The 25,920-nt window shown below is 41.2% G+C and overlaps 1 protein-coding gene across 1 annotated transcript in view; it reads right to left on the minus strand.

Moving 5' to 3' along the window:
* Nucleotides 1-25,920, minus strand: part of LOC111672098 (rho GTPase-activating protein 26) — a 90,865-nt gene that overhangs the window by 12,518 nt on the left and 52,427 nt on the right. Inside the window, exons 10-20 of the mRNA XM_023429389.2 lie at nucleotides 24,056-24,150; nucleotides 22,289-22,367; nucleotides 20,990-21,026; nucleotides 20,581-20,646; nucleotides 18,124-18,198; nucleotides 17,944-18,028; nucleotides 17,077-17,135; nucleotides 9,506-9,611; nucleotides 7,680-7,839; nucleotides 6,018-6,162; nucleotides 5,489-5,669 (exon numbers count right to left, since the gene is read on the minus strand). Of these exons, the coding sequence (XP_023285157.1) occupies nucleotides 5,489-5,669; nucleotides 6,018-6,162; nucleotides 7,680-7,839; nucleotides 9,506-9,611; nucleotides 17,077-17,135; nucleotides 17,944-18,028; nucleotides 18,124-18,198; nucleotides 20,581-20,646; nucleotides 20,990-21,026; nucleotides 22,289-22,367; nucleotides 24,056-24,150 (1,088 nt within the window). The remainder of the gene's footprint in view (nucleotides 1-5,488; nucleotides 5,670-6,017; nucleotides 6,163-7,679; nucleotides 7,840-9,505; nucleotides 9,612-17,076; nucleotides 17,136-17,943; nucleotides 18,029-18,123; nucleotides 18,199-20,580; nucleotides 20,647-20,989; nucleotides 21,027-22,288; nucleotides 22,368-24,055; nucleotides 24,151-25,920) is intronic.

Consider the following 25,920-nt stretch of genomic DNA (forward strand, 5'->3'; position numbering starts at 1 on the left):
ATCATTATCATCCAAACAGATCCAGTTGAAACATGCCGCCACACTCGTGATGGTGCAGCGAGAGATCTGTGGTCAGTGTAACAGGAACTCATAATTGAGATGATATTTACAGCAGAGAGCTGAGGACGGCAGAGGAGAGAAAATGTCAAAGAGAGGAAGACTACACAGAAAACTCTCTGAATTTAAAGTCTGTGAAAAAAATAAAAACAAAACAAAAATAAATAAAATCAATTGTTGTCATGGCTGCAGCTTTAAAACCCATTTAAAAACTTCCCTCATGAGCGACTGCCAGCGTGAAAGAGAGAGATGTACTTTGCGAGCACTCTGCTGAAGGCAAACAAAAAAGGAAAAATGAAATGGGAATGAGCAAAAGTTTTCAAGAAGCAGTAAAGGCAGCAGAAGTACACAGATGTAATGATGACTGGCACTGCATGTGCATGTGTGACAGGGAGTGTGTGTGTGTGTGTGTGTGTGTGTGTGTGTGTACATGGGAGTTATACTGACGGGAGGAACAGGTTTCCTTGAAAACGTTATAGTCACAATAGAGATTTTTTCTTTGTTGATAGTAACAGCCCTCTGTTTATGTCTTTATCTCTACTCTGCATTCAAGACTTGCTCTTCACTTCTCTGTTTTGTTTTTTCCACCTGAAAACAAACGCGCAACAAGAAAAAAAAAAGAAAACCCTGACCAGTAGTAAAGGTGCCGGAGCTGAAAATAACATTTGCCTCAGGGTAGTGTGGAGCTTTCAAAGACAGAGTTGTTAACCTCTGGACTTTGCTCCTCTCTCCTGTCTGTGATCAGGGTGCAGGCTGGCCTTTCTTGGAAAACTATGTTTGGCTCATGTCTGAGTCTGCAAGTCTGAGAAAACATGGGCTAAGCAGCATTTTATGCTGTAAATGGGCTTTAATAAATCTTTTTTTCCCTCTGGGATCTATGGAGGGGCACATCAGCAAGTTAGAATTCACTTCCATTACGCTTGGGGACTTGTGAGAATAGTCAAAAATTGAAGCAGCAGAGGCAAAGTATGTGTGAAGCTCCAAAAACACTGGATACCACATTACCCATAATGCTATTAAATAGCGTCTTATTGTTAAATCTTTCCTGGTAACACCCATGCTTTTCAAATTTCACATCCCCAGTTTGGGATCGAAAGTTTTCTTTTAACAACACAAAACAATTGTTTTTCATATGTATTTCACCTTTAAAATGGTCACAGTTAATATGAGTAGGCAAACACTGGCATTTTTACTATAACAAGACTAATGTGGCTCTACAACACTGTAAAAGGGAATTTCCATTGTAGTCATGGGGGAACCTGAAGTAGACAAAGGACTCTTTGTTGAACATCTGTGTTGGTCAACACTCACACAATCACTAACGCTGTCGTGATTAAGTATTACTTCAGGTAATCATCAACACTCAAAATTTATCACTTTACAAATCAAGTGTCACTGCTTAAGCTGATGTTAGTTTCCACTGTATAATTTCACTAAAGCCGCTGATTCACTTCTTCCAGTTTAGAACAACTGTAGTGGGAACTAATGTTTAGTATCTATCTTTAAAAAAAACTCAAATTTTTGGCTTTTGACCTCGATTAAATTCATGCTTAAACTTAAACCTCCATCAGAACTAATGTTTAGGCTCTATTTCCTTATCAGAATATGTTTGTATAACTAATACTGACTGTATTTGATATGTGGTCATTTTTCTCTCATTTTCACAGCTATAGCTACGAATAAGAGTTGTGGTTTTTGCCTTACTCGTGGTAGTGTTTGCATGTCTTTAAAAGCACTTGTAAACATATGGTTAAATCGGTTTCCAGTAATCTGTGACCAGCAGGTCCAGATCACCTCCCGACCTCTGAGTAGATTTAAATCAGATATAGATTCCAGAAGGCCCCCAAAAAATATTTTTTTCTTTTTAACCCGGCTTAACCCGTCTTCTTCTTAGTTTTGCTAGAGTTAAAGTTTAAAATAGAGGGAGTTACATAATGTGCAGCAATTCAAAGAACCACATCCAAATCAATGAAATGCAACATGATCCCATCCTTTGCCCTAGATTCATCCCTTAGTTACAGGTTTCAAGGACAACATGGCCATTGTGCACATACAAAATATCTGCTGGAATGATTCCTCATCTGATTTTCTGTTTTGGTGCCCTAACAGAGGCAAAAATGTACTATCTCAAGCTGTCTGAAGGATTGTCAACCTTTTCAAGAACATTTCACTGAACACACTGGCACCCAAAAGACTCTGCATGTATTTAAGCTAAAGAGGCATTTCCCAGGTTGTGATTTTTCTGTGTGAACATTTTTGATGAGATGCAATCAGTTCTTTCTTTTCTTTTTTTCCTTTAAAAACACCTATCATTCAGTATTGTGATGGCAAATCCGAAGCCTTTTATCATTGTCTCATCACCACCTATTAATCACTGAAAAATGAGTCGCAAAACACCTATTTATTTATAGGAAAATTTGCTTAATTAAATCATCCAACATTGGTAACTGTCAGATGTGCATTATTTTGCCGTTGCATTAGCTCGAGTCCCTTTGGTTTCATCTCTTGTTGTTCCTAAAGGAGTTTTAAGTCGAAATAAAACAACTGGACTTGATTATTTGTCTGGGAAGACGTTTCACCTCTCATCCAAGAGGCTTCATCAGTTCATGTACGCATCTGACCAGGCTGGGACAGAGTCAAAACCCCCTCGATGCAGGACTGCTGCTCTAAAAGGACAACGTGCCACAATTTTGAAAAGCTCGCCCTATCGATCCTGGCCACGGCAGCTCCTCTGAGATTCACACTTCACTGACTACTCCAGCCAGATAGTTTTGGAACCACTCGTTCTCTCCCCACTGCTCCCAATCTGTAGTGTTTTCATTGTCGTTATCAAATCTGTCTTTGAAGATAAAATCCTCTGCCGAACGTCTCACTTTTTCTCATACATGCAAAATAAAACACAGCCGTAAACCGAGTGCAAAGAGCGCAGGGCTTTCAATCTAGATTAGCTGACGCTGAGTTAATGAAGGGGAATATATTAATTTTTGATCACACATGCATACATATAATACATACATAAAGAGCCATGTGTATATAGACCACTTGACCGCACTCTATTCCATACAAGCATGACTTCAAGAGGAGAGAACCAGAGATTAAGGACAGAACCTTGTGAACGTATCATTTCATGCACCATTAGGTGCCCTGCCATGACCATTTGTGACTCATAATGGAGAGCTTTTCTGTCTCCTTTTTTCCTCTCTGATCTTGAACATCTCTCTCACGACCTTGATCTCTCTGCTGCGATTTATTTATTTATTAACAAAATAATATATTGGAGTCTAATTATTAACAACTTTATAGTTATAGTTGTATTACTACTCTTTTTTTTTTTTATCTGAACGGGCCCTTCTTGTAAAATAAAGGTACAATAAATACATTTAAAGTGTGTCCTTTTTCTACATCAAGTTCAGATTTTACATTTTGTGAAGCACAGTTCACGCAAACCATGCGTCTCATTTTTGAAGGACCATACTTTTCAAACATTTTTTGTAACATTTAGAGGATGAAGCTGCTTGTCAAGAGGTTTACATGAACATTTCCCTACTTTTCAGAGTTACGACACAGCAGCAGCAGCAGCAGTAGAAGTAATATGGGAGAAGACCGAAGTCAAATACCAGCTTATTTCATCTCAGCTGGTATCACTGCAGGACTTGCTCAAGACAGTAGACTGTTCATCTCTGCAGTTAATGCAGGATTATAGGTTCCATTTAGAGAGAGTATCTGCATTTGTTTTAGGGGCTCCAAAATATTGAACCTATAATTCCATTGCTCTGTATACAGTATTTATGTTAATTGTGATTCTGTTGTGAGGGGACAGTAATACACAACACAGACAGTAGCTCTCGCTACGTTAGTCACATGTTAAGAGAGATATTAGGTCGTAATCTGACTGATACAAACGACTTGACGTCCTCATCAGTGGCGGAGAGGAGAGGAGATGTGGACGGACACACAGAGCGGTGTATCCAAAGAAAATGAATAAATAACAGTGACACAGAACACACATCTAAAGGCGAGAAAATTATCAGAAGCTGTGAATGAGAGATCAAAGAATGAACATGAAGAAGATCTGCGACAGAAAAGGAGAAGAAAGTGGAGGTGGCGGAGGGAAGCCGGAAGGAGGCAACTAATCAGCGGTAACGTGCATTCAGCCTCCCGGCGACAGCTTGTACTTGTAGGTCTGTTCGGCTTGTCTCAGTAAATGAGATGATTAGTGGTGTGTACTCCATCTTATCTTGGTCCGACAAGGTGTGTGTCAACGCCAAAAGTGTCTCGTAGAAACAACAACATGGAAGCAGAAAATCTGATGCTGACAGACAGAGAAATTAAGAAACTGTGTGCGTATGTGCGTGTACATTACGTGCGCATGCTTTGCCTCATGACACAATGTGCAGATGTGTGTGTTGCCACCCTTTAATAACCTAATAACCAAGATAGGCCTTTCTCATGTTCATGGTACTTCACACAGGGAGAGGGACTTGTTCAGACCTGTTAGTTATGTAAACTGCTGATCAGACACTGAGAAAGCCTGAAGACCGGGCGCACTGTGTAAGATAAATCAAAGATATGCAAATTATGTAACTGCTACCCGATACATTTATGTGTGTGTGTGTGTGTGTGTGTGTGTGTGTGTGTGTGTGTGTGTGTGTGTGTATGGGATTTTGTGTACTTGCTTTCATTCGCATCCAGGGGAAGTAAAAACAACTTTTCTACAGTCGGCGCAGTTGGGAGTTCAGTTCCTTGCTGAAAATACTTCCCAGATACTTTTGGGATTCACTCCGACAACCTGACAGTCACAAGACTACTTCTGCTTAAGCTCTGAGCTGCCACATATGCACGTGTGTGCGCTGATGTGTGCGTTATGTGCTCAAACATTCCTGTGCCTGTGAGTGTCTGCGTGCATGGTAAAAAAAAAAAATGTGCTAGACATTCTTGAACCCATATTTGCTAGTGCCTTTGAAGTTTATGTTTGCCCGTGAGCATATACAGTATGTCTCTTTGTATATCCAAATAGGTCCAAACCCCCCTTCACCCCTTACTCCCAAACATCTGTTAAGCTGTAAAGCTTCTGCTCATTTTCTGTTTACTTGACGTCTTAATATTGTTTCTGTCTCTGTTCTGTCTTAATTATTTTTGCACAAAGTTCCCTGTGCTGCATTCTATAAGTGACGTCCACCGTTTTCTGTTTAAGAATTTCCTTTGAAAACGCACAGATTTCTTATTTTATTTTTCTTAACTAGATGATGATCAATTTAAACAGATTTTTCTCATTGACTTTATTTCCATAAGCATCCAAAGGTTTTTACATTTCCTCCTAGAAAGTTTTCACTCCTGCTTCCAGTAAATAAGGAAAGCTCAGAAGATGTTTTTGGGGAGATAAAAAGGGAAAACCATTAAAATTAGGTGCTCACTGCTCTGTGCCACTCACAGTGAGCTGGGTCGGATCTGCCGGTTGTCCTGCTCTCCGTCGTTGCTGGTCAGGCTGTGTCTCGGGGTTCGACCCTGGCTGCTGCTGCTGCTGCTGCTGCTGCTGTTACAGTTGGCAGAGGAGGAAACCGGCTGCTGTAGCTCGCTGACTGTGGTGTTGACAACACTGTTCCTCTTTTCACCTGCAAGAATAAAGAAACATTTACTACCTGGTGTTTTTTAGATTGAGAAAAAGCCTGTCTATTTTTCTGCAAATAGCCACTTTTGAACAGACATGCCTTTTCCTGTTCTAAAACCATCCATCTGTTGGCCACAGTGAACTCTCTCTGATCATGAGCTAACAGTAACCACTGACACACAGTGTGTTGTTTATGCTTTCCGACATAAAGAAATGGTTTTAGACACTTGCTTTTCTCTCTAAGCCGACCATATGGCAATACATAGCAGGTGTAACTCAACTCTAACGGAATAAGAAAAAACTAAGTGGAAGAAAACAATCAGAAAAACAAATTATAAGCGGTTCAGCTCACCTTTCTGGGAATGTGTTGGTGTGTGGAAGAGTGTGAGAGGCCTCTCGCTGCAGGACGGGGCTTTGTTCTCAGTGCTTTTTCTCCTGGACAGGTTGGGCTGCAGGTTGGTTGAACCTCCGGCAGAACTCGGCACCTCCCTGAATATCTGAGCAAACACAGACAGTAGCAAAGACATATATATATATATATATATATATATATGTATAAAGCAACAATATATGAATTGTAAAAAAACAACAACATAAACAACATGTGTACAGCATGTCAAGCAATTTATTTTCTCATATGTAACTGCAGGGCAGTGTAGCTTCCCTTATCTTAACACATGCAGGGCAAAGTCAGTGATCGCAGTGTTGTGCTTAAACGTTAAAACATGCACACCCATCCAACAATATGCCAGATTGTGATTTGATACAGAAACAGTACTAAAAAAAGCAACCTGACATGCTAAACCACCAGTTGTCCTACAGTATGAGTCACTAAATGCCTAGTTAAAAATTCTTGCCTTCTTGCTCTCTGAAAAGCAAGAAGGTATAATATGTGAGCTGATACAGTATTCATACTAATATTAATTCCTGGTTTTATACAGCAGAATTGCAACCTCTGCAGCTCAGGCTCTTTGCAGACCAAGCTGCTCACTGCTGTGCATAAAACGTCTTTTAACTGGGAATAATCACATTTGCAAAGCCTTAACAACAGGGGACATTTTGGGCTTTAGTCCGCAGTAAGGTGGCACTGATTGCAACATTGGCAAAATTTATTTCAACTCTTTGATGCATGATCAGGCAAAAATGCTTAAAATCTCATGCTGTGATGAAAATGCACATGTACTGTGTTCCAAGTGTTTTCCCCCCTCATTCATTATGTATCTCAACATTTTTCAAAATTGATATTTTTTCCTCAACTAATGCTAATCTGCTGGTATTTAGTCCGTTATTTCATCTCACGTCAAACGTCATCATCTGTCATCTGATTTTTTTTTTTTTCTGTCTCACACCCATAGCTCCACTCAAGAAGGAAATGAGGAGCAATAAAAGACTGGAGTGCTTGAGATCCCATTTTAGACACACTGGATTTGTTGTTTTGGTTACAGCGAAAGCAAAATAAAAATTAAAAAGCAGGATCACATGAAACACACAAATGTTTCATTGCAGCACATGAGCATGCAAGATCTCTTCAAGGATGCAGGAGCGTTCTATCACATGCACAGACACAGCGGTTGCCCGGGAAGTCTGGAGGATGGAGGGGGCTAACACATCTCCTATGTGTGTGTGTGTGTGTGTGTGTGTGTGTGTGTGTGTGTGTGTGTGTGTGCGTGTGTGTGTGTGTGTGCATCCCTGAAGTCTCCAACAGTAACGCTGATCTATCTGTTGCCATGGCGACATATGTAAGCAGCTTGACTGGCCAATAAGCTGCTTGGATCTAAAGGGGGAAAGTGGCTTTAAAGCGCATATATGCGGTGCATACATAGAGTGTGTATGTGTGTGTGTAGCAGGTGTTCAGATATAAAGCATTAGGTGCATTAATTGTTGGTTTAATGCGCATTTACACAAAGTTAATCCCCTTGAAAATGCTGTGGGATTCATATAAGTCGGTACCACGTCACCAAATGCCACTGTTTGTGTTATTCATTTGTATACGTGCACACTCACACACTCTTACCCTTTCATGGTGCTCTATGAGGATCTCCACGACTATGTTCTGGAACTTGATGTCCATGATGGCCGCCACCGTCTCCTCCTGGGGGCGCAGCAGAGTCGGCCCGAAGACCACACCCAGATTAGCGATGGTCATAAGGTTGTGCTGGTGGTGACTGGCCACACTGTTGAGGGGGTTAGACGGAGAGAGAGAGACAGAGAGAGAGAGAGAGAGACAGAGAGTGAGAGAGTTGGTTGCATCTTTAACGTTTGAAAATTAGTTTTACTGCTCTTGTCAAGCAGCAGGGAGGAAAAAGCGCTAATAAACTAGCTGGTGAACACAGTCAAGCATTTATCAGCAAAAGTATTTATCAGAGGAGTTGAACACTCAATGGAGTCGCCCCAAACAAGCCTTTAAAAGAATGCTAATGTTGCTCTGCCATATGTAGCAGAGCTAATAATATATCAGCGGTGTGTTTACAGCTAGGTCTCCTTTTTCATTTACTACTCAACTATCTGTGCCACTCCTCATATTTACAACCAAGAGCAATGCTACCAATGTCTCCATGGAGAGAGAGACAACCCCCCCAAGTCATCAAACCTATAATCCAGTGATGATGATGATGATGACTGTAGGCAGGTGTAATCCACTAAGCCCAGGTAAAGGTTCTCAAAGTACCTGCATTTGTATTCGCCTACATGTTGTATAAACATGGCCGACGGCTCATTCGTCACACATTATATCATGCTGCTGCTGTTGAAGAAAAGCCTGATAAAGCCAGAGGGCTTAGATATGGGTTTAGAGTGAAAGCACAATGCCAGTTGGCTGCATTAGAGGAATTATTACACATAAGCCAACAGTGTCATGCTCTGCTTTTTTTTTTTTAAACTTAAGGGCTGCTGCAGCTTGTGGCTATCTAATATACATAGAGTCAACCTGTTTGATTCTGTGCAATATTTTGATGCCAAAAAACAGAGGCAGAGGTGGGATTTGAAGCCCCGGGGGAAAGAAAGAAAAGGAGGAAAACGTTGTTAGGGAATGGACTGTGTGAGAAAATAGAGATTGCTCCTGTGGCCTTACAACAGATTTCTTGAACCTAATCGTCTGGAGTGCTCATCAGCATCTACCCTGCTGAAAGGTCCTTGAGCAAAACAGTGAATTCCAATCAGCTCAAAGGGTAAGCAGCATCCTATTATCTCCTAGAGAAGCAGTGATTTTGTGATTTGCAGGTCAGTGAATATCTAGAAACCTATGTAAAACCTAGGTCAAAATGCATCGGATTGATGTATAGTCACTTAACTCCTGTTAAAACAAAATTCATAAGTAAAGTAGATCTATGAAAAACGCTGACTTTCAGCTAGCTTTACCCAAGACATCTTATTTTTCACCTGCAAATCACCAAGCTAGTCCTCCCTCACTAGGCCTGTAATCATGGCAGCTCCTACATTTCCTGGCCTCCAGACAAAGACCTGCACCTGACCACCACTAACCTCTCTTTCTCTTCAAGGGAAAAGTGGAGAAAATAGATTTGATCTAGTGGCTGCTTCTATTTCCGGTACACACTGACTTAATGCATGTGGTCAAGAGATTACACAGAGCACTAATCCTTTCTGCAGAAGGACAACAACAGAAATCAAGCTAAGGAGCATTTTACAGCCGTGTGAGAGGAGGAGAGGAGAGGAGAGGAGAGGAGAGGAGAGGAGAGATTAATTGCTGCTATAAACACTACATACTAAAAGCTCAAATTAAATACTATGCACCCTCCTAAGTGCACAGTGTTTGATACAGCAAAAATAACAATGGCCGCACTTAGGTATCTGTGTCCAAGTGTGTGTGATATCGCCACCTACTTGGCCAGATGTTTCATCAGCAGCTCCAGCATCTGTCTGTTCTTCTCAGGTAGTCGATGCACCAGAGCATGAATCTCTGTCACCCTGGCCTCTGGGTTGTCCAGTTCTGTTCACAGACAGACAGAAAAGACAGGAAGTGAGACCGTCATTGAAGAAGTAAAGACTTGAGCAAATCACAGTTGATTTTTTTTTTTTTTTTTTTTTACATATACATGGACAGGTAAACTGAAATGTCTATTTATTCTGCTTTTATTCTTGTTGTTACTAAAGATGTTACATATTGCAGCAAGTTATCATTGTACAGCCAGACATTTGTCAGACCTTGGTGCAGAGACATATGTCATACTTTGTTAGAATGAGCAAAGAATAGTGTACAAGGACAGCTTCGTCCAGATTTTCTCACATTGAGTCATTACTAAAAGCATAAAGGTTGGTATGATTCTACATTTTTCTCATTGCCATGAAATCTCCTGAAAACCAGGAAGGAATTGATGCTGCTAACGTGTGTATTGTCAGCGTAGCTGAAGCCTGATGGAGCTTATTCCTGTGGACACTGTATTTTATTTTGAGTCAGTTCCGCAAAGACCATCCTGCTCCCCAAAAATACTCACTAGAGTTCTAAATGTGTATTAATCCACGACTGAAAATAGTCCCCAACAAATATTTACACACCTGTTTAAATGGAATTTGTTAAAAACGAAAATGTTTTTTTTTTTTTGTTTTTTTAAATGAAACTATTTGTTTGTGAACTGTTTTAGTCTTCAGCAGGAACCAATGACCTCTTGGCTGATTAACATAGACAGGAAGTTCAGAGACAGAATAAGGCATTCTTTCTTGTGGTCAGAAAAATATAACATCAGCTTTGTGCGTGGATGTGAATACCACTACAAAGTCATTTTAAAACACTCCTAATACAGACTTCAGGAGTATTTATTTTGATACAGAGAGGGATGCATAACGCACAAAAGATAGTCAGAGTGATGGAGTCTGAGACAAATAAACAAGTGGCTTGCTTAGTCACTGAGTGTTTAAATCTGCTGCAGAGTGGAGAAGCTCTGTGTCCTGGTGATGAACAGGTAGACAGGCAGGGGGGGTAGACAGACAGGCAAGCAGAGAGACCTGTTGTTGATGAATGACTATAATAAGTCACGACCGCAGAGCCAGTCGATAGAGAGATGACAGCAGACTCACACTAGATCAACCCTCGGGGTCTGGCTGTCAGCGCCGGGCAATTCTCTCACAACTAGCAGAGCATCTTAAACACAGGCATAGGCACACGTGCACACACACACACACACACGTTCTTACCAAGTAACAGGGCTGACAAGCTCCAACATACACATACCAAAACATACATATACATACATATAGTAAATACAAACCAAATGATATTCACCAAACATTTAGTGGACACAAGTGCATTACAAACGCTGAAATCAAAAAGTCAAACATCTTTAACATACACATGCATGTGCACATACACTACACCCACACGTCTCCAAAAAGATGCCAGCGCATGAAAACAGCTCCATTCATTCTTCCCCGCATCATCCCCTTTAATGCATTCTCCGGTGTCCACCGCTTCACACACATTATGCTGAAGCACACGCTCTTCTCTTCCTTCAGACTGCAACTGAAAACTGAGGTGCAAACACCCACAGGATGTGCGTGCAATGTATGAAAAATTACCAAGCTTCCAGAAGACAAAATTTATTACTATTGAAAATGTATTAATTCGATCCAAAAGCAATTTTAAAGCAGAAGAGTTGATATGACTGACAGACAACCAGAATTACAGACCGAGAGAAGCCAGTCACATACTTTGGCAAGGTCCTGGTCTTTGTTTTATTGTTTGGCTTTCTTTACGACTATGCCTCAACTGCACATCACATTTAATTTCATCTAATGATAAAAAGAAATCATTTTAAATCATTCGCGATGAAAAAAACAAGAACGTTTGTTCTATTTTACTAGACTTAATTTACTACGGGCACACACACATGCAAATACTGTTAATACACACCAGCCACTGTGATGAGTCACAAACCAAAGAAAACACACATGCACAAATCACATTCTGAGAGGCAGTGTAATGCTGTGGTCAGTAGCTTTGGTGCTGAGTCACAAGTGATTACAACAAGCAGAAGGCATTTATCATCACAGCGTCCGCCTCACCCAACACATCACAGACGAAAACCTTTTTTTAACCTTGAAATGTGGCCCTTTTGACTAAATAAATAAATAAATAAATGAACAATATTCCCAAGATTCTTTTTTATTTATTTATTTATTTTTTATTTTATTTTTTTCATCTTTCAACATTGGGGTATATGCATCTGAATACAGTCCTGCCTTAAATCGTGGAAAATTATTCGTTCGGGTGGGCGGCGAGTGGATTCTTCATGCATACATGAGGATTCGGATGACATCAGAGCCGATCCGCGCATCACTACTGCACACAACAATATCGCATTAGAATTCATGCACATCCTCCCTCCTTGTCATACAAGCATGTTTTTGGTGATGATTTCAGAGCTGTTCTTCGGGTTAATATTCACCTAGCACTACCTAACCCAGGTTGAAGCTCCATAATGACTTTTGCCAGCTCTCTTGTTATGAAGTTAATTGGGCTAAGAGTGTTGCCAGTTTTACACAAAACATGTGACCGTTGACTTGAATTCAGATGTAAAAGATACCACCTTTTTTACAGCTCCTGCTGACAGAGTTAAGACTGAGAAAACAAGTCTGTGTCCGACTTCATCAAAAATTTAATTTGTGCATCTCTTAAGTGAGAAGGGATTTTGATTATGGATGGAGTACATACTTTTACAATCAAAGTCGGGAAAGCAAACACATACACACCCATATATAGTAAATGAAGCATGCTCGCCACATCTGCTGGCCATCGGCTGATCCTCAACAAACTCCAGCAACCACCACCTGTTCTACTTTCTTGCCATTCATTATTTATACTTGACATCTCCTGGCCTGTGCAGTGCGTGCAGTGTATCCTATATTTCAACGCTGCCTGGATTCATATTGTGGTGGGATACACAAGACAGAACAAACTGTACAAATACGAAACATCTACAGTTTTAACAAGGCAACTTTTTTTTTGGTGTGGTCTTGAAGGGCTGTCTGGTAGTGACGGAATCACCCAATTTTACAATACTCCTCTGCTCTGAAGGGCGTTTTAGCATCTTTCAGCCCTTCCATTTTGGTTTTAGGGGTGTCACGGTGAATGTTTATTGTCCACGCCATTTATTTCAGTCACAGGCATTTGCAGTTTATGGGTTGAGTGTCAGAAATAAACAAACAACGTGTATCCGTCTTTGCCTTCGTTTCTATTTTTTTTCCCAGAACAAAACCACGGACGACAAGTAAAATCTCCACTTTCCTGTTTCGTGCGTTCTCGTTCACGTGAAGCCGAAAGACGCGTTGGGAGCTGCCGAACCATCACTTGCCGAAATGATCAGAATTATTATTCAAATGAGAAAGCTCTTGTATGAGCGTTGTTTTAGACGCGGGCTGAAATTACACCGCCTGGCTCGCAAACAATATGACACTGCCTGCGTTCACTCATGCACACAAAGCGCTCTAAATTATTGACTACAGTGTTTCCCATTGATAGGCGCGATGCCAACAGGTTTGGTGTTAAGTGGAGGGATGTTACTTTTGGCGAAGCTTTGAACTCTTAATGTTCTGTTGCTTGCAATCTCCTGTGTTCTGTGTGCCACGGTACATGTACTGGTAAACGTTTTGTTTTAAGAGGTTGATGTCCGTTGACCCTTTGCACCTGACCAACGCCGACAACACTTCTCCTCTTTGTCTGGAAAGTTGTGTCAGTCGTTACAGCTGAAGCAGAGAAGATCCAGAGCAGGTTACAAGAAGGACAACGCCACGATGCACGAAGGAAAACAATTGTCATCATCACAAGAAAAACACAGCAAGAGGCGAGATGGAGCGTGAGACCAACAGGCAGGTCACCGCAGTATCAGCAGCGATGTGGGTGTAGCAGCAGATGACTGTGGTCAAAACAGAGCTAAGCATGAAGGTGACGCTTTCGATTTACCGGTTTGTCTGCATACCAACCCTCATCCAAGGTCCTCAGCTTTGGATAGCGACCGAAAGAATGAGATTGTGTTTACAAGATACACAAAAAAAAAAGTTTCCTTACAAGGGGTGTAACATTAAGAACAGGGTGAAGAATTCACACGTCTGAAAGCTCTGGCAGTCGAACCACTGCTTCTTTGTGTTACAGAGACATCGGCTGAGGTGGTTCAGGCCCCTGATTAGGATGCTGCCTGCAGGCATGTCTGCGGAGATATTCCACACGAATCCGACCGGTAGGAGACCCTGGGTGACGATTAGTGAGAAGGGCATCTGTGCTACTTTGCGTAAGGCCAGAGTCTACTTGAAACTAACCGGTGTCAAGGCAAACGTCCTTATACCTGTTCCATATGTTCAAACTCAAAGGAAGGTTGAAAACCTGCCATCGTAGAGAAAGGCAGGGCAAAGTGAATCATACAAATGGGGATAACGCTGCAAACTATCAGACGGTCTGCACTCTATTAGACAATATGAAAAAGAAAAAGAAAAAGAAAAAGAAAAAAAAAAAAAGCCTTAAAATCCTACATACTTTCTCAGTTACGCATTACTAACCCAGTCACTGAATGAAGTGGATTTCTTGGCAGATTATCGGTTTCATAAACCTCGCGTCAGTGAAAACAGCAAGAGGATAAAATTTGGAAAAGAGCTCTCCTGATCCATCTTCACTTTGAAGAGCAAGCGGGATATTTATCCTGAAATCTTCCATCTGATCACTTTTCCTTCAGAGGAGAGACACGGGAGGGCCATGTCGCCATCTTAAAGTTTGACCTCACACACTAAAGTGCTGAGTCCCACCTTGTGCAATTGTTTCTGCTGTTCAACTTGCGATTGTGATATCTGTATCGTCTATGGAGCAAGCAGCAAAAAAAAAATCACTCCATTGGGAATTATAGGACGAACCTTGACAACTCGTCTGCTTCAAAAGAGGGGCAGCATCCTGTCTGGTGAAATATGTGCCACTCAGGTTAGACTCTGTTAAAGTGTATATTAACTTTTGATTAAGCTCAATTTGTTTTCACCCCAATATCATCTCTCATCTTTTTAACTCTTTCTTTAATGTGCTAGGTGATAAAGCAAAAACTGAAGAAAAAAAAAAAGGGTGAAGGTGAGTAAAGTTTGGTTCAGCGTCTTTACAAGAAACCTTGCAGAGTGCAAGATTAAGTCGAGTCGAAGGACTTCAGGCAATTACATGTGAAAATAAGTGTAAATGTTGGATAGGAGATAAGAGTAAGAAAGAGAGAGAATCAATGGGGAAGTATGAGGTAAAAAATGGATTCATGAGGGGATATTGAAAGCAAAACTAATGACTTAAGACAGAGTAATTACTGTATGTTTGCTTTCTTGTTGCCACATGCCTAAAGCAGGTATCTCAAATCCAGGTGGCACCATTTTCCCTGCCTCCCTCCCTCCTCCTACTTCCCTTTCTCATCTTTCCCTCTCTTACCCTCCCCGTTTTTCCACTCCATTTCCTCCTTTTTTCTACTTCCTCCGCCTCTGCTCTCTGTTAAAACCAGCTATTTAAAAAAAACCAGAGCAGCACGGGACGGGAGAGAGTAAGCCGAGATGAAACTGGAGGAGGAGCAGGAAGATGAGATATTTAAGGGGAGTGATGGGAGGAGCTGGAAAGGATACGTGAAAGAGAGGAGGAGGAGAGAGAGGAGGAGCTGAAAGAGGGAGTTCAAGTGAGGACACTGTCCTCAAAACACCTCATTGCCTCTGTAAAATTCTGCCTTGTAAAATAAAATTAAAAAAAATACTAAAGCGCACTCTCACACGCAGACACGCATTCTTGCACATATGCGTTCTCGCACAAGTTCATGACATGCAAAGACACCCACATAATCAGACACTGATGAATGGCAGGGGGAAAAGAGAGAGTATAAGTTTAACAGAAGGACAGAGCCGAGGAGAGATGAGACATAGAAATTTGTAAAATTACACAAATGGCTGGCAAGCATGCGTTATATTTTATGATTATTACAAAACCATTATAGCATGGGTTGTCCAAGTTGGTATCAAACCAGCTACCTTGGCACTCTTAACTGACAAACACACACACACACACACACACACACACACACACACACACACACACACACACACACACACACACACATTTTCTCCTTTTTTCTGTCCAGTTGGCCTCACTATGGAGCCATTTTTCTTGGTAGTGTTGCCAGAGACACGCGGTCATTTCCTGCAGTTCCTTCCCCTGTCAGCTCAGCCTTCATAGAGGCTTAGCTACTGGCAAACAAAGAAAACAGGTCACTGACACATCCTGTCAGACTAGACTGGACTGGATTGAACTAAACTGCACCTGAACTTGTCAGAATAAACCGAATCTTCAAACATTTCGTAAAAAAGAAGATACAGTAGCAACACAGACATGGACAAAACTCAACTAAACCTGTGTAGATCAAACCAGGCCAGACAAAAACACCAAGATGTAGAAAAACTTTTCATGCAAAGTCTTTACTGCTTAAAAAAAAACAAAAAAAAACAGCTAGTGCTTGCAAAAGTTTATTTTGTTGCCTAGGAGCCACATGAGAGGAATCTAATACACTGAGATTATTGCAGTTGGACAGTTTAGGCAATCCATCTTGAAGTCAGCTGAATGTGAATTATTATGAAATTATTTATCCCGAATCAATACGCCCCACCCATCAGGTACTGGTGCAACATAAGGGAAACATTTCTGCAGCTGCTTTCTGACCCAGCAAACCACAAAACGCTAAGCTTTTACTAGGCTGCCACTTTTAGATCAGCTCCCCAGGCTTTTCCTCTTCATGTGGAATTTGAATCTATATATCGTATGAAAACTGTACAGACACAGCAGGTCGGTAACGTACTGTGCGCCTCGCACAACATAAAGAAGCACAGTCGGGGGGCTCGTTTGCCAGACCAAACAGACCCAGTGGTACAGTGGGTCTGCTGGTATCTCAGCAGGTGAACCGTCTATTTGCAAGCGGCAGTTGGTTTAACAGCAAGTCATGACCTCATTCACATGATGATTCATTTGATGCTTTCATTTTCCAAACTGAGCTGGAGGAAGGCTTAAGAGATGTCTTGAAACAGATTCACTGTCAGAGGAGACAGAATCTTTGGTTTAAGTATTACAGAAATCATATTTAATCCATTTATAAAGTGTATATGTCAACATGACACAACCCATGAGGGTTTCATCTGAAATCAGCAGCAAACCACAAGGTACCCAAGGATTCTGCTGCTTAACAGTTTGTTGTAAGAATATATAAACCATTAAACCATATGATCTTCTATTTAGTACAGACTGTTTATTCAGTCCAAGGTGGCATTAGAATAGCTGTTTGCCCTGTTTTTATGTGGGTAATCTCAGTGGGAATCAAACAAACCTCAAACTGCAGGAGAGAGTTCGCCTTGTGTTCTGCCAACTAGACTCACATTGAAGAGGCAAATAAGACACATGAAAGCAGAATACTCACTGGCAGCTTTGATGAAGCTCCTCTGGTACTGGTATGTCATGAGAGGGGCGGGCAGCACTCTGCAAACACAGGAGACGGAGACATAAGGGTGGAGAAAGTCGGGTTAGAAGTCGGAACAAGAGTTTGGATTTGGCTGCTTTGCAGAAGTGAATCGATCTGAATGGTTCTGAAGGAGCACTTTTTTCTCCCTCCAGGTGACCTGAGGTCCTCATGCTGTGAGAGTGTTTGTGTGCTGTTTGCGGACGTCAATCTGTCCATTTATGTGCCAAAGAAGTGGCATTGTGTGTGTACAGTACGCGCGTGAATGTGTCAACATGTGCACGTTTGTGAACCTGTGAGTAGTGTAGATTCATTCAGTTACAGCGGACTGAGCACAGCTTGAACACCCACACTCCCCCTCTTTCCTCCCTTCATGCGTTTCTCAATTCCACTGAGCCGCCTGTTCCCGGCCTCCCGCAATCCTCCTTCCCTCATTACCAACTGTTGAGATGCTCTTGAGGAAGTAATTTAAATGTCAGCTGCTATACAGTGGCCAAGCAGGTAAGAGAAGTGATTGTGTCATTGATCATAAGTGCAACACTGCTGAAGCAATACATCTCTGCGGAGAACAACGCCTGTATGGGTAAATGAAAGTTTCAAAAAATATATATTTTTTTTTTTAAACAAGCAAATACATTAAATACTGTATGGAATAAATGGGAAAATTAACAATCCACACCAGAGATGTGCTTTATACTGCACAAACACTCTTAATATTTGAATAATGAAACAATTTAATGACAGTTTGGCTGTTTTTAGAACTACAGAACTATGTAGAGCACAGCTGTTTCACAGTGTTTTCTTTTGTTTGAGCCTTTTCACACAAACCTGAGATAATGCTTGATAGCGCTCGTGATCGTCTTTATTTCCCACTCTGGGTTTTCCAGCTCCACGTCAGCACACGTCTTAGGATCTGATGAACGGAAAATGAAGATAATAAAATTAAAGAAGAGAAAACAGATTTTATTTGCAGTTTTGCCTAAATGTGTGTGTTCCGTGCATCTTTACCCATAGCCTGGCTCAGTAGTTTTTGTACTCTGGAGTTGACGCCAACAATTCTGTACAATCCCTGTTCATTAATACCTGGAAGATGAAGGGGAAGAGGAAGGGGAAGAGGAAGAGGAGAGGAGAGGAGAGGAGAGGAGAGGAGAGGAGAGCAGAGGAGAGTGAATTCATCCACTTACATAGAATCTAAATGATGCTTTTTATAAGGGCCAAGAGCCGGTCAGCAGGTTTACTGTAATGCCAAATTAGTTTAATACAATTCGGGTCATTTTAGCATTTACATTTGCTTTAATATTTCATTTATCACCACTCATTGTTTTGGAGCCACTTTTCTTTCCATACATGCCCCTCATGTAAATAATAATCCGGGCAGCTGAGAAACACGAGGCCATCATTACATACAATTTAAATGTAAATGTGTATGCCAAACAAGAGTGTGTAGTAATGAACCCTTCTTGGTGCAGCCGATGAAGGGGAAAAGGTAATGTTATCGCCCATGTGGACAATTACTGTGACATTTTAGATGCATCAGAAGACAACACGCTCAGAAGGCGGAGGCTTCAGATCCTGCAGACGACCTTTGACGCCTGTCATTTCAAACCACCCTCTACCAGCTGTTTGTGTGGAACATGGAAGTGAGCTTGTATCATGCGTTATATATTTAATTATTCACCCTTTAAAAGACTCTGGTGATATAATACGTTATCTCTTTTATCAGAAATAAATACAAACTGTACATACTATAATCTCCATAGCTGTTTAACTGACATTGTTACAGTCAACATTGTGTCTGATGTGTATCTTTTATTCACTCCCAACATGCTCCTGTTGGGGCATTATCTCTAGGTTCTTTTTTTTTTCATTACAGCAGTTTTGTGATTGAGTAGAATTTTTTTTTTCTTTAATCAGCTCACTGCTAACCAAGCTAGCCACTGTAGGCTACTAGCTGCAGATAACGTTACTTACTGAGAGAACTGCTGCGTATTTTAGCCTTTTTACATTTACTTGATGAATTATTTTGTCGTACTTTCGATGAGAACTTTGTGTTTATGCTTCGTATCCTCCCGAAACTCAATGTGAATAATGTGACAGATAATTATTCGATAATATTGTGAGTCCAGTTCCCTTGTTACCGTACTTAATCATCTTTTTGTCAAACAACTATTTATGGAATCTCAACGTTCTCTACTACTGATTTTGTCCAGTGCTGTTCTCACACATTTCACATCTGCCTCCAGTAGAAACCTCAAAGGCAATCCTTCAGCCATTATTGGAAGTGTGTTTAGCTCGCTGCGTGACTGTGTACCTACACACATAACATATACTGTATACATACTGTATCTATGGTAGCATTACATAAACATTTTTTTTAAGTCTACTGTGTACTGTATATAATGTGATGTGATTTTATGCTAGCTTATCATGCTTTATGTCTCCCTATGCTCCCTTAATGAGATCACTACAGTCATGAAAATATGATTTAATTTGACAATGAATCCATGTCATTGCACTGTATTTCTGTCGACATAACTCATGGTTGGTATTAATATAAACTCCGTTTTTCAGTTATGAAGGATTTAGATTAGTTATGTTTTATAAGTTCCAGAGCTGAGGAGCCTTGACTGCAAAAGACCAGTCCTCTGAAGTCTTAAATCAGAACTTAGGAACAGCCAGAGGGGCCCAGCATGAGGATCCGAGGCAGTGCTCTGGCTTGTAGGGGAGCAATAACTCACCAATATAAGTGGGAGCTAAACCATAAACTGCTTAAATGGTAATCAGTTAAGTTTTAAAATTCTAAAACTGACTGGTGCAGAGAGGCTCAACAGGAGTGAGACGATCTTGTGTTTTAGTATTCGCTGAAAGCCGAGCAGCTGCGTTTTGTGCGTGCTGAAGGCATCGGGTTTGTTTTTTCGGCTAAACCGTGAATACAACAAAATACAATAATCTAACCGAGACGACACGAAAGCATATGTCCCCTTCCCGAGATCAAGACGAGAGAGGCAAGAAGATGATTTTTGAGATGCTGCTCATTGTAATGAAAATATGACCGAATAACTTGCTTTTCACACTTGAGGTCACTGTCAAATATTACACCCAGATTTCTGGTCGCAGGTTGTAGATGCAGGAGTCAAGATGTTTTTGTAAATTCTGTGTGAACTTTGAAGGACCAAAAAGAACCATTTTAGATGGAGAGTTTTATTAAAGTAAATTATGGAATTTGGCTTCTTCACGAGTCTTTAATGGGACATACATTTGCGTGACATGAATGACTGAATTTTATATTTGTTTATATATTGTACTTACTACGACACAGTGCTCCAAAATCAGACCTTTTCTTAAGGTTGGGCTTCTGGTGGAAAAACTTTGCTCTTGACTTCCTGTGCTTACAGATTCTGTCTACATTACAGCGTATCAAACTAATGAAGCAAGAAATCCACAGAGTCTGAGTTAACATCGTACCTCGAGTCTCCACAGCATAGATGAATTTTTTCATCACGTTGAACCCAATGACATCCAGCTGGGCCACTGAGGGGAGAGGGAGACGAGCAGAATGAGTGTGAGCCATCACAGTGAAATGAGTCACGGTCAGAAGAAAAATGATTTTCAATTTACATAAAACAGAACGCATAACAGGATGACCATGTATTTGAAAATGGTAACACGACAAAATTGAAATAATGCGCACACACATCTTTTAGAGATACTGAATTGTTCCCTGGGCCACAAATAAATAGACACACAGAGCATTCAGAATTCTCTTTATATAAATCTAACCCTAACGCTGCCAATACAGAGAGTCTGATAGAAATGATGAATAATACTGCACATTTATCTGGACAGTTAATGAATCTCACTTAAAGCTACTTACTGCCTTCTGCCTGGTTGTCTTTGTTCAGATTGTACACCTGCAAATAGAAAACACACAAACTCCTTCAGCATGTTTACAACTAAGCCTAATGGCAGGACAAGACAGGATAGGAATTACTCATACATTAAATTACACCTAAAACAATACACGCATTTTATGCCGCTTGTGCTATTTCTTCTACATCTGCCTATTAGGCTTTGAATGCTAGCTGTTAAATGCTGCTTGTTCCACTTCCACACGTTTTTCACATGAAAGCAAAACTAAACAGAATATAACATACTGCAGAAAATACAGTCGATATGAACGTGACGGTGTGCGACTGCGTGTGTTCGCGCTCAGATCCGCCCTGTTCTTCTGAAAGGCTGCATTGTGTGGCTGCGGTGAGTGGGGAGTTTTCATTGATTATCCGTGCAAAGGTGGAGAGTCCAGCCCACAGAACACAGAAACAACGCGAGGTGGGCAAGATCCGAAGAGTTGAAAAAGGAGCATCAGCATCTCTTGCTTTTATTACGGATCGTCAGAGGAGCTGCTGCTTGTCCGAGCCTGCGGTGGGTTTATGGACACCGATTACCTTTGCATGTTTGAACGTAGACATGAGGATGAGGGAGGTGTCTGGACATGAACGCAGGTAAATGAGAGGGTGGAAAGCAGCTCTAACATACACTTGCATCCTCAGGGTGAAAGAGCTGTAGATTAAGAAGTGCTGGGGAGACTGGCTGTCAGTCAACTGTCCAATTAGGAACATAAACACTGAAATTATCTATGGGATGAAGGCTCTATACGAGTGCCTCAAAAACATTTTCGGCTTATGACCCTCATCCTCCTCCTCCTCTACATGACACTATGTCTGTCTGTGACCCCCCTCACTGCTGATTGTGTAGTGTGTGTCAACAGGTTGTGAGCAGCTCCGCCTGACATTGATTTTCCCTTCTAACCCTCTAAGATTGCTTCATTGTTAGAGGCTTAAAGTAGCTAAATTACCCAGTGTTTCACAAGAAAGACATTAGGAAAAAACGGTTGTGTTTATCCTCCTTTCCCAATCCCATTCATCATGTTGTGTCTCCTGGGATTTATCTTGAGACTCCTTTAAGGAGCCCCTGATTGGAAACCGCTGCTCTATGTTAGCAGGTGACATACTGTATGTACTGAAAGCATGTACTGAGGGAAAGCTGCTGAGGTACGACCAAATGCTACAAAATTATTTTTTAATGTTTTGCTTAGCGGACAGTTTTCCATCTCTGTCATTCACTCTCGTTGTTTTTGTCATATCAGAGCGAAGCGGTAACCGTGGTAACCTACCGGTTCTCTCCCATCCATGGCTTCCATCCACAACCTGCGGTCTTCTTCCGACAGAGCCTGCATGGTGATCACTCCCGGCCTTCACACCCACACACACACACGCGCACACACACACGCACACACACGCACACGCACACAAAAGCAACATAGGCTTATCAAATATCAAGGCCAGTGGCAAACACTGTCCGTTAAAATGCAAATACATTCAGCTGTAATCATAACATCACACTTTAAACAAAGAGCTACTACTTCTGGAGTTTAATCTGCCCAGTATCAAAGTAAAAACTTGATAGAAAAGATGTCATTTAAAAATCTCGTTGTCCTTCCTCAGACGCACAGAGTTGTGTGAAAGGAACTCAGCATGCAAATCTCACACTTATTCAAGTGCAAAGCATATTCATTTATGGGTGCCTGAGGTATGACTACAGTATCACTTTCCTGTTTTAAAAAAAAAAAAAGATCAACAGTTTTTTCTCCATAAAAGGATGTAAAGAGGACAAAGAACTTTAACTATAAATTCACAAAGAATCTAATAAGGATTTGTTCATGTAAGCAACTGAGACTAAAATCCAGTCTTCCGAGCGCACACACATAGAGGTAACCACAGACACACACGCACAAACATACATACACACACAGCCTCATTAGTCATGTCCTGCTATTGGTTTTCAATCGGTCCTTGTACGGTTTGTCGACGGCACAACACTCACCTTCAGCTGTCACCGCCACAGCACCACAACCCCCTCCGCACACACCTGACTACACAGTGTCTTTCAATCATGGAATACCATCAGCAGGCAACCACACTCGTAGAGGACACACTCAGATGCATGTGTACAGGTACACACTCTGTACACACGCACACATGCAAAGCAACACAAATGTTTACAGATAAATGGCTCGATCACATGTGTTTAACCCGCCTTTAGAGGAAGTGTCTTCGACAAAGAAACACACACCAACAAATGCATGCACGCACGCACGCACGCACGTGCGCGCGCACACACACACACACACACACACACACACACACACACTCTTAATATGGATAAAAGGAAACAAAAGGCTGAGATGATGACAAAGTGAGCTGATTTGATCGGGAGAGGTTGAAGTTGAGGGAGAGCAGGCAGAGATGGAGGGGGGAGATAGGGGAGGAGGAGGAGGAGGAGGAGGAGGAGGAGGAGGAGGAGTGTTGGAAGCAGAGCACCGCAGGTGGCCAAGCCTGAGAGGACAAACTGCCACAATCTCCTGTCTTCAGGTTCAAGTCAACGGAGCAGCACCCTCATGTGTATCTTACCTGTAATTACACAATGTAAAATACCTCATGCCAGTCAATATTGCTGTCATTTGTTACATGAGGAAGACAGCGTTCACACTGGTGTGGAATTCCATGATGCTTCAATGATTTTCTATAACAAACTCCTGGCATACTTTTGTCTTTGTTGCCATTATAGTTGTTTGGTTGTTAGGACAAAATCTCCTGAAAACCACTATCCAATGTACTATATGTGTGGCAAAAGCTAGGAAAATATTCATTCGTGCTAAATACCCTATTTTTGACGTTACTATATATCCTTAAAACTAGAGGAAAGCATGGCTCCTGCATTACACTAATTTGGGCAGATAAAGACACAATATGATGTGTCATCTTGATGAGAGATAAAGTAAGAAAACGTGAGACGGAACCAGTTGGAGGTGGGTCAAAGGAAGATTGTGTGGCAAGTCCATATAAACAGATGTATGCAGTCAAACCGCACACTCACTGACCTGTCCACAGCCTCCACATCGAAACAGAACCTCTTTTCTATCGAGTCCGTCTTCCTCCTGGTGCACGACTTGAGCATGAAGCTGTCCTCTTCTCCCTGACAAAGAATTAGAGAGGTAGAAAGGAAGAGGGTATATTAGTAGCAGTTTGATACATACAGAATCCTGAACCCGAACATCATGGACGACATTTGAAATGACAATCACGGTTTTTCTAGTCGAAGAACTCAGAAGTTTTTAAAGTGAACTGTGTTTTTCATAATAAGGACAAAAAGATCAACTGAAGCTACAGACAGTATTTCCAACTTGCTTCACTTCCAATTGGAACCACATTAAGATAATTTTGGACGAACACTTGCAGTGTGAGATGGGCAACGACGCATATTTCTGCAGGGATTAGAGAACAAGAAAATATGTATAAATAGGAACTAAGAAGAGGTTCAGAACAGACTGAACCTCATCACAAACACACACACACTGTTCATCAGACGCTCAGCTTGTTAAGTTCAGGTACAAAAGAGAGATGCACTTTAATCTTTTCTTTATTTATGTGTCAATTGTAGGTTTGTAACAGCAATATAAAAGGGGTATAATCAAGTTGTGTTGTAATGTTGTGTTAACTTCAACACATCCACATGGACGATTCAGGTAGTGCCTCTGGTTTGTATTTATTGAGTTTTATATGTGAAGCAGGAAATACTTCATAAAATTCTAAGAAGAGAGAAGAAGCCAATGTATAAAACAATTGTAGTAAGATGAAGAAGCCATAGACTGAAAGCATGTTGGCAACAGCTGATCTGAACTTCTGAACTTCACTTTTGACAACTCAGCACACAGTATATAACACAGTATTTTCATCCTTCACATAAAAGGGTGGAAATTCTCAGACGCACTTTTATTTTGTGACGTGATAAAGAACCATGCTTACACTCCCACCTCATACACATTTAGCATGCATGCAAAGCATTTTCGTGCAGTTTCGATTCTCTTCCTATAAAAACACTAAAGCCCCCCTCATCATCTTTACTCTTTATAATCCCTGACTTCTTTTTCTTTTAGTCTAATCCACTGCAGCTGCTCTGGGTCCATTATTTTTTGCACCGTTCCCTCTGACCTATTTTGTTGTGTTAATACCTTTCTTACCATGTTGGAAGTGGAAAGCTTTCGGTGATGTTCACGTTTTTCTGCTTTTACTTTAACCCCTCGTTACTGTATCGACGCAGAATGCTGTGACAACTGTCAGAAAACAGGCCCGAACTTGCATCAGCATTGTTTAGTATGTAGGTGGAGTGAAGAGAGATGGCAGATGAAGTCATGCTGCTTACTCAAATATCATTTGGCAACACTGCACCCTCATCTATTAAGGCTGCTGCTGTGGGAGAAACTTGTTATCTCTGGCTGCTAAAACCAGTATCTCCCTGTATGACTGTGCACTGGTGTGAAAATGGTACCGTGTCTCAAAAAATGCCCTTTGATTTCATACTGAAGCACTGACGTAAAACTTTACTTTAAAGCAGTGGAACACTTTCCTGCTGTCAAAAAAAAAAAAAAGAAAAGAAAAAAAACCTAATCGCAGCTGTCCTGGAAATCTCTCACGACAGAATTTAATGTGTTAAGAATAATAAAAATACACCCACAGAGCGAGGGCTCAGCAGTGAGCAGAGTGTGTAAATGAGTGTTGGAGAGTGGCCCAGTGGGATGAACTGGGTGAGAACCAACTGCAAATCAGACAACATGATGGTAGGCCGAAACAGGTGTGAGTGTTTCTGTCTGAGCACGAGGGTGTCTGTGGCTACATGTGCCGAACTTGTGTGCAAGTCTCAAACATATAGACATAGAAAGTCAGGCAGATCGATAGCCTGAGTGTT

Source organism: Seriola lalandi, unplaced genomic scaffold (assembly GCF_002814215.2).
Source record: "Seriola lalandi dorsalis isolate HSWRI2012SDOR001 ecotype SW California unplaced genomic scaffold, Sedor1 jcf7180002054893, whole genome shotgun sequence".
Lineage (NCBI taxonomy): Eukaryota > Metazoa > Chordata > Actinopteri > Carangiformes > Carangidae > Seriola > Seriola lalandi.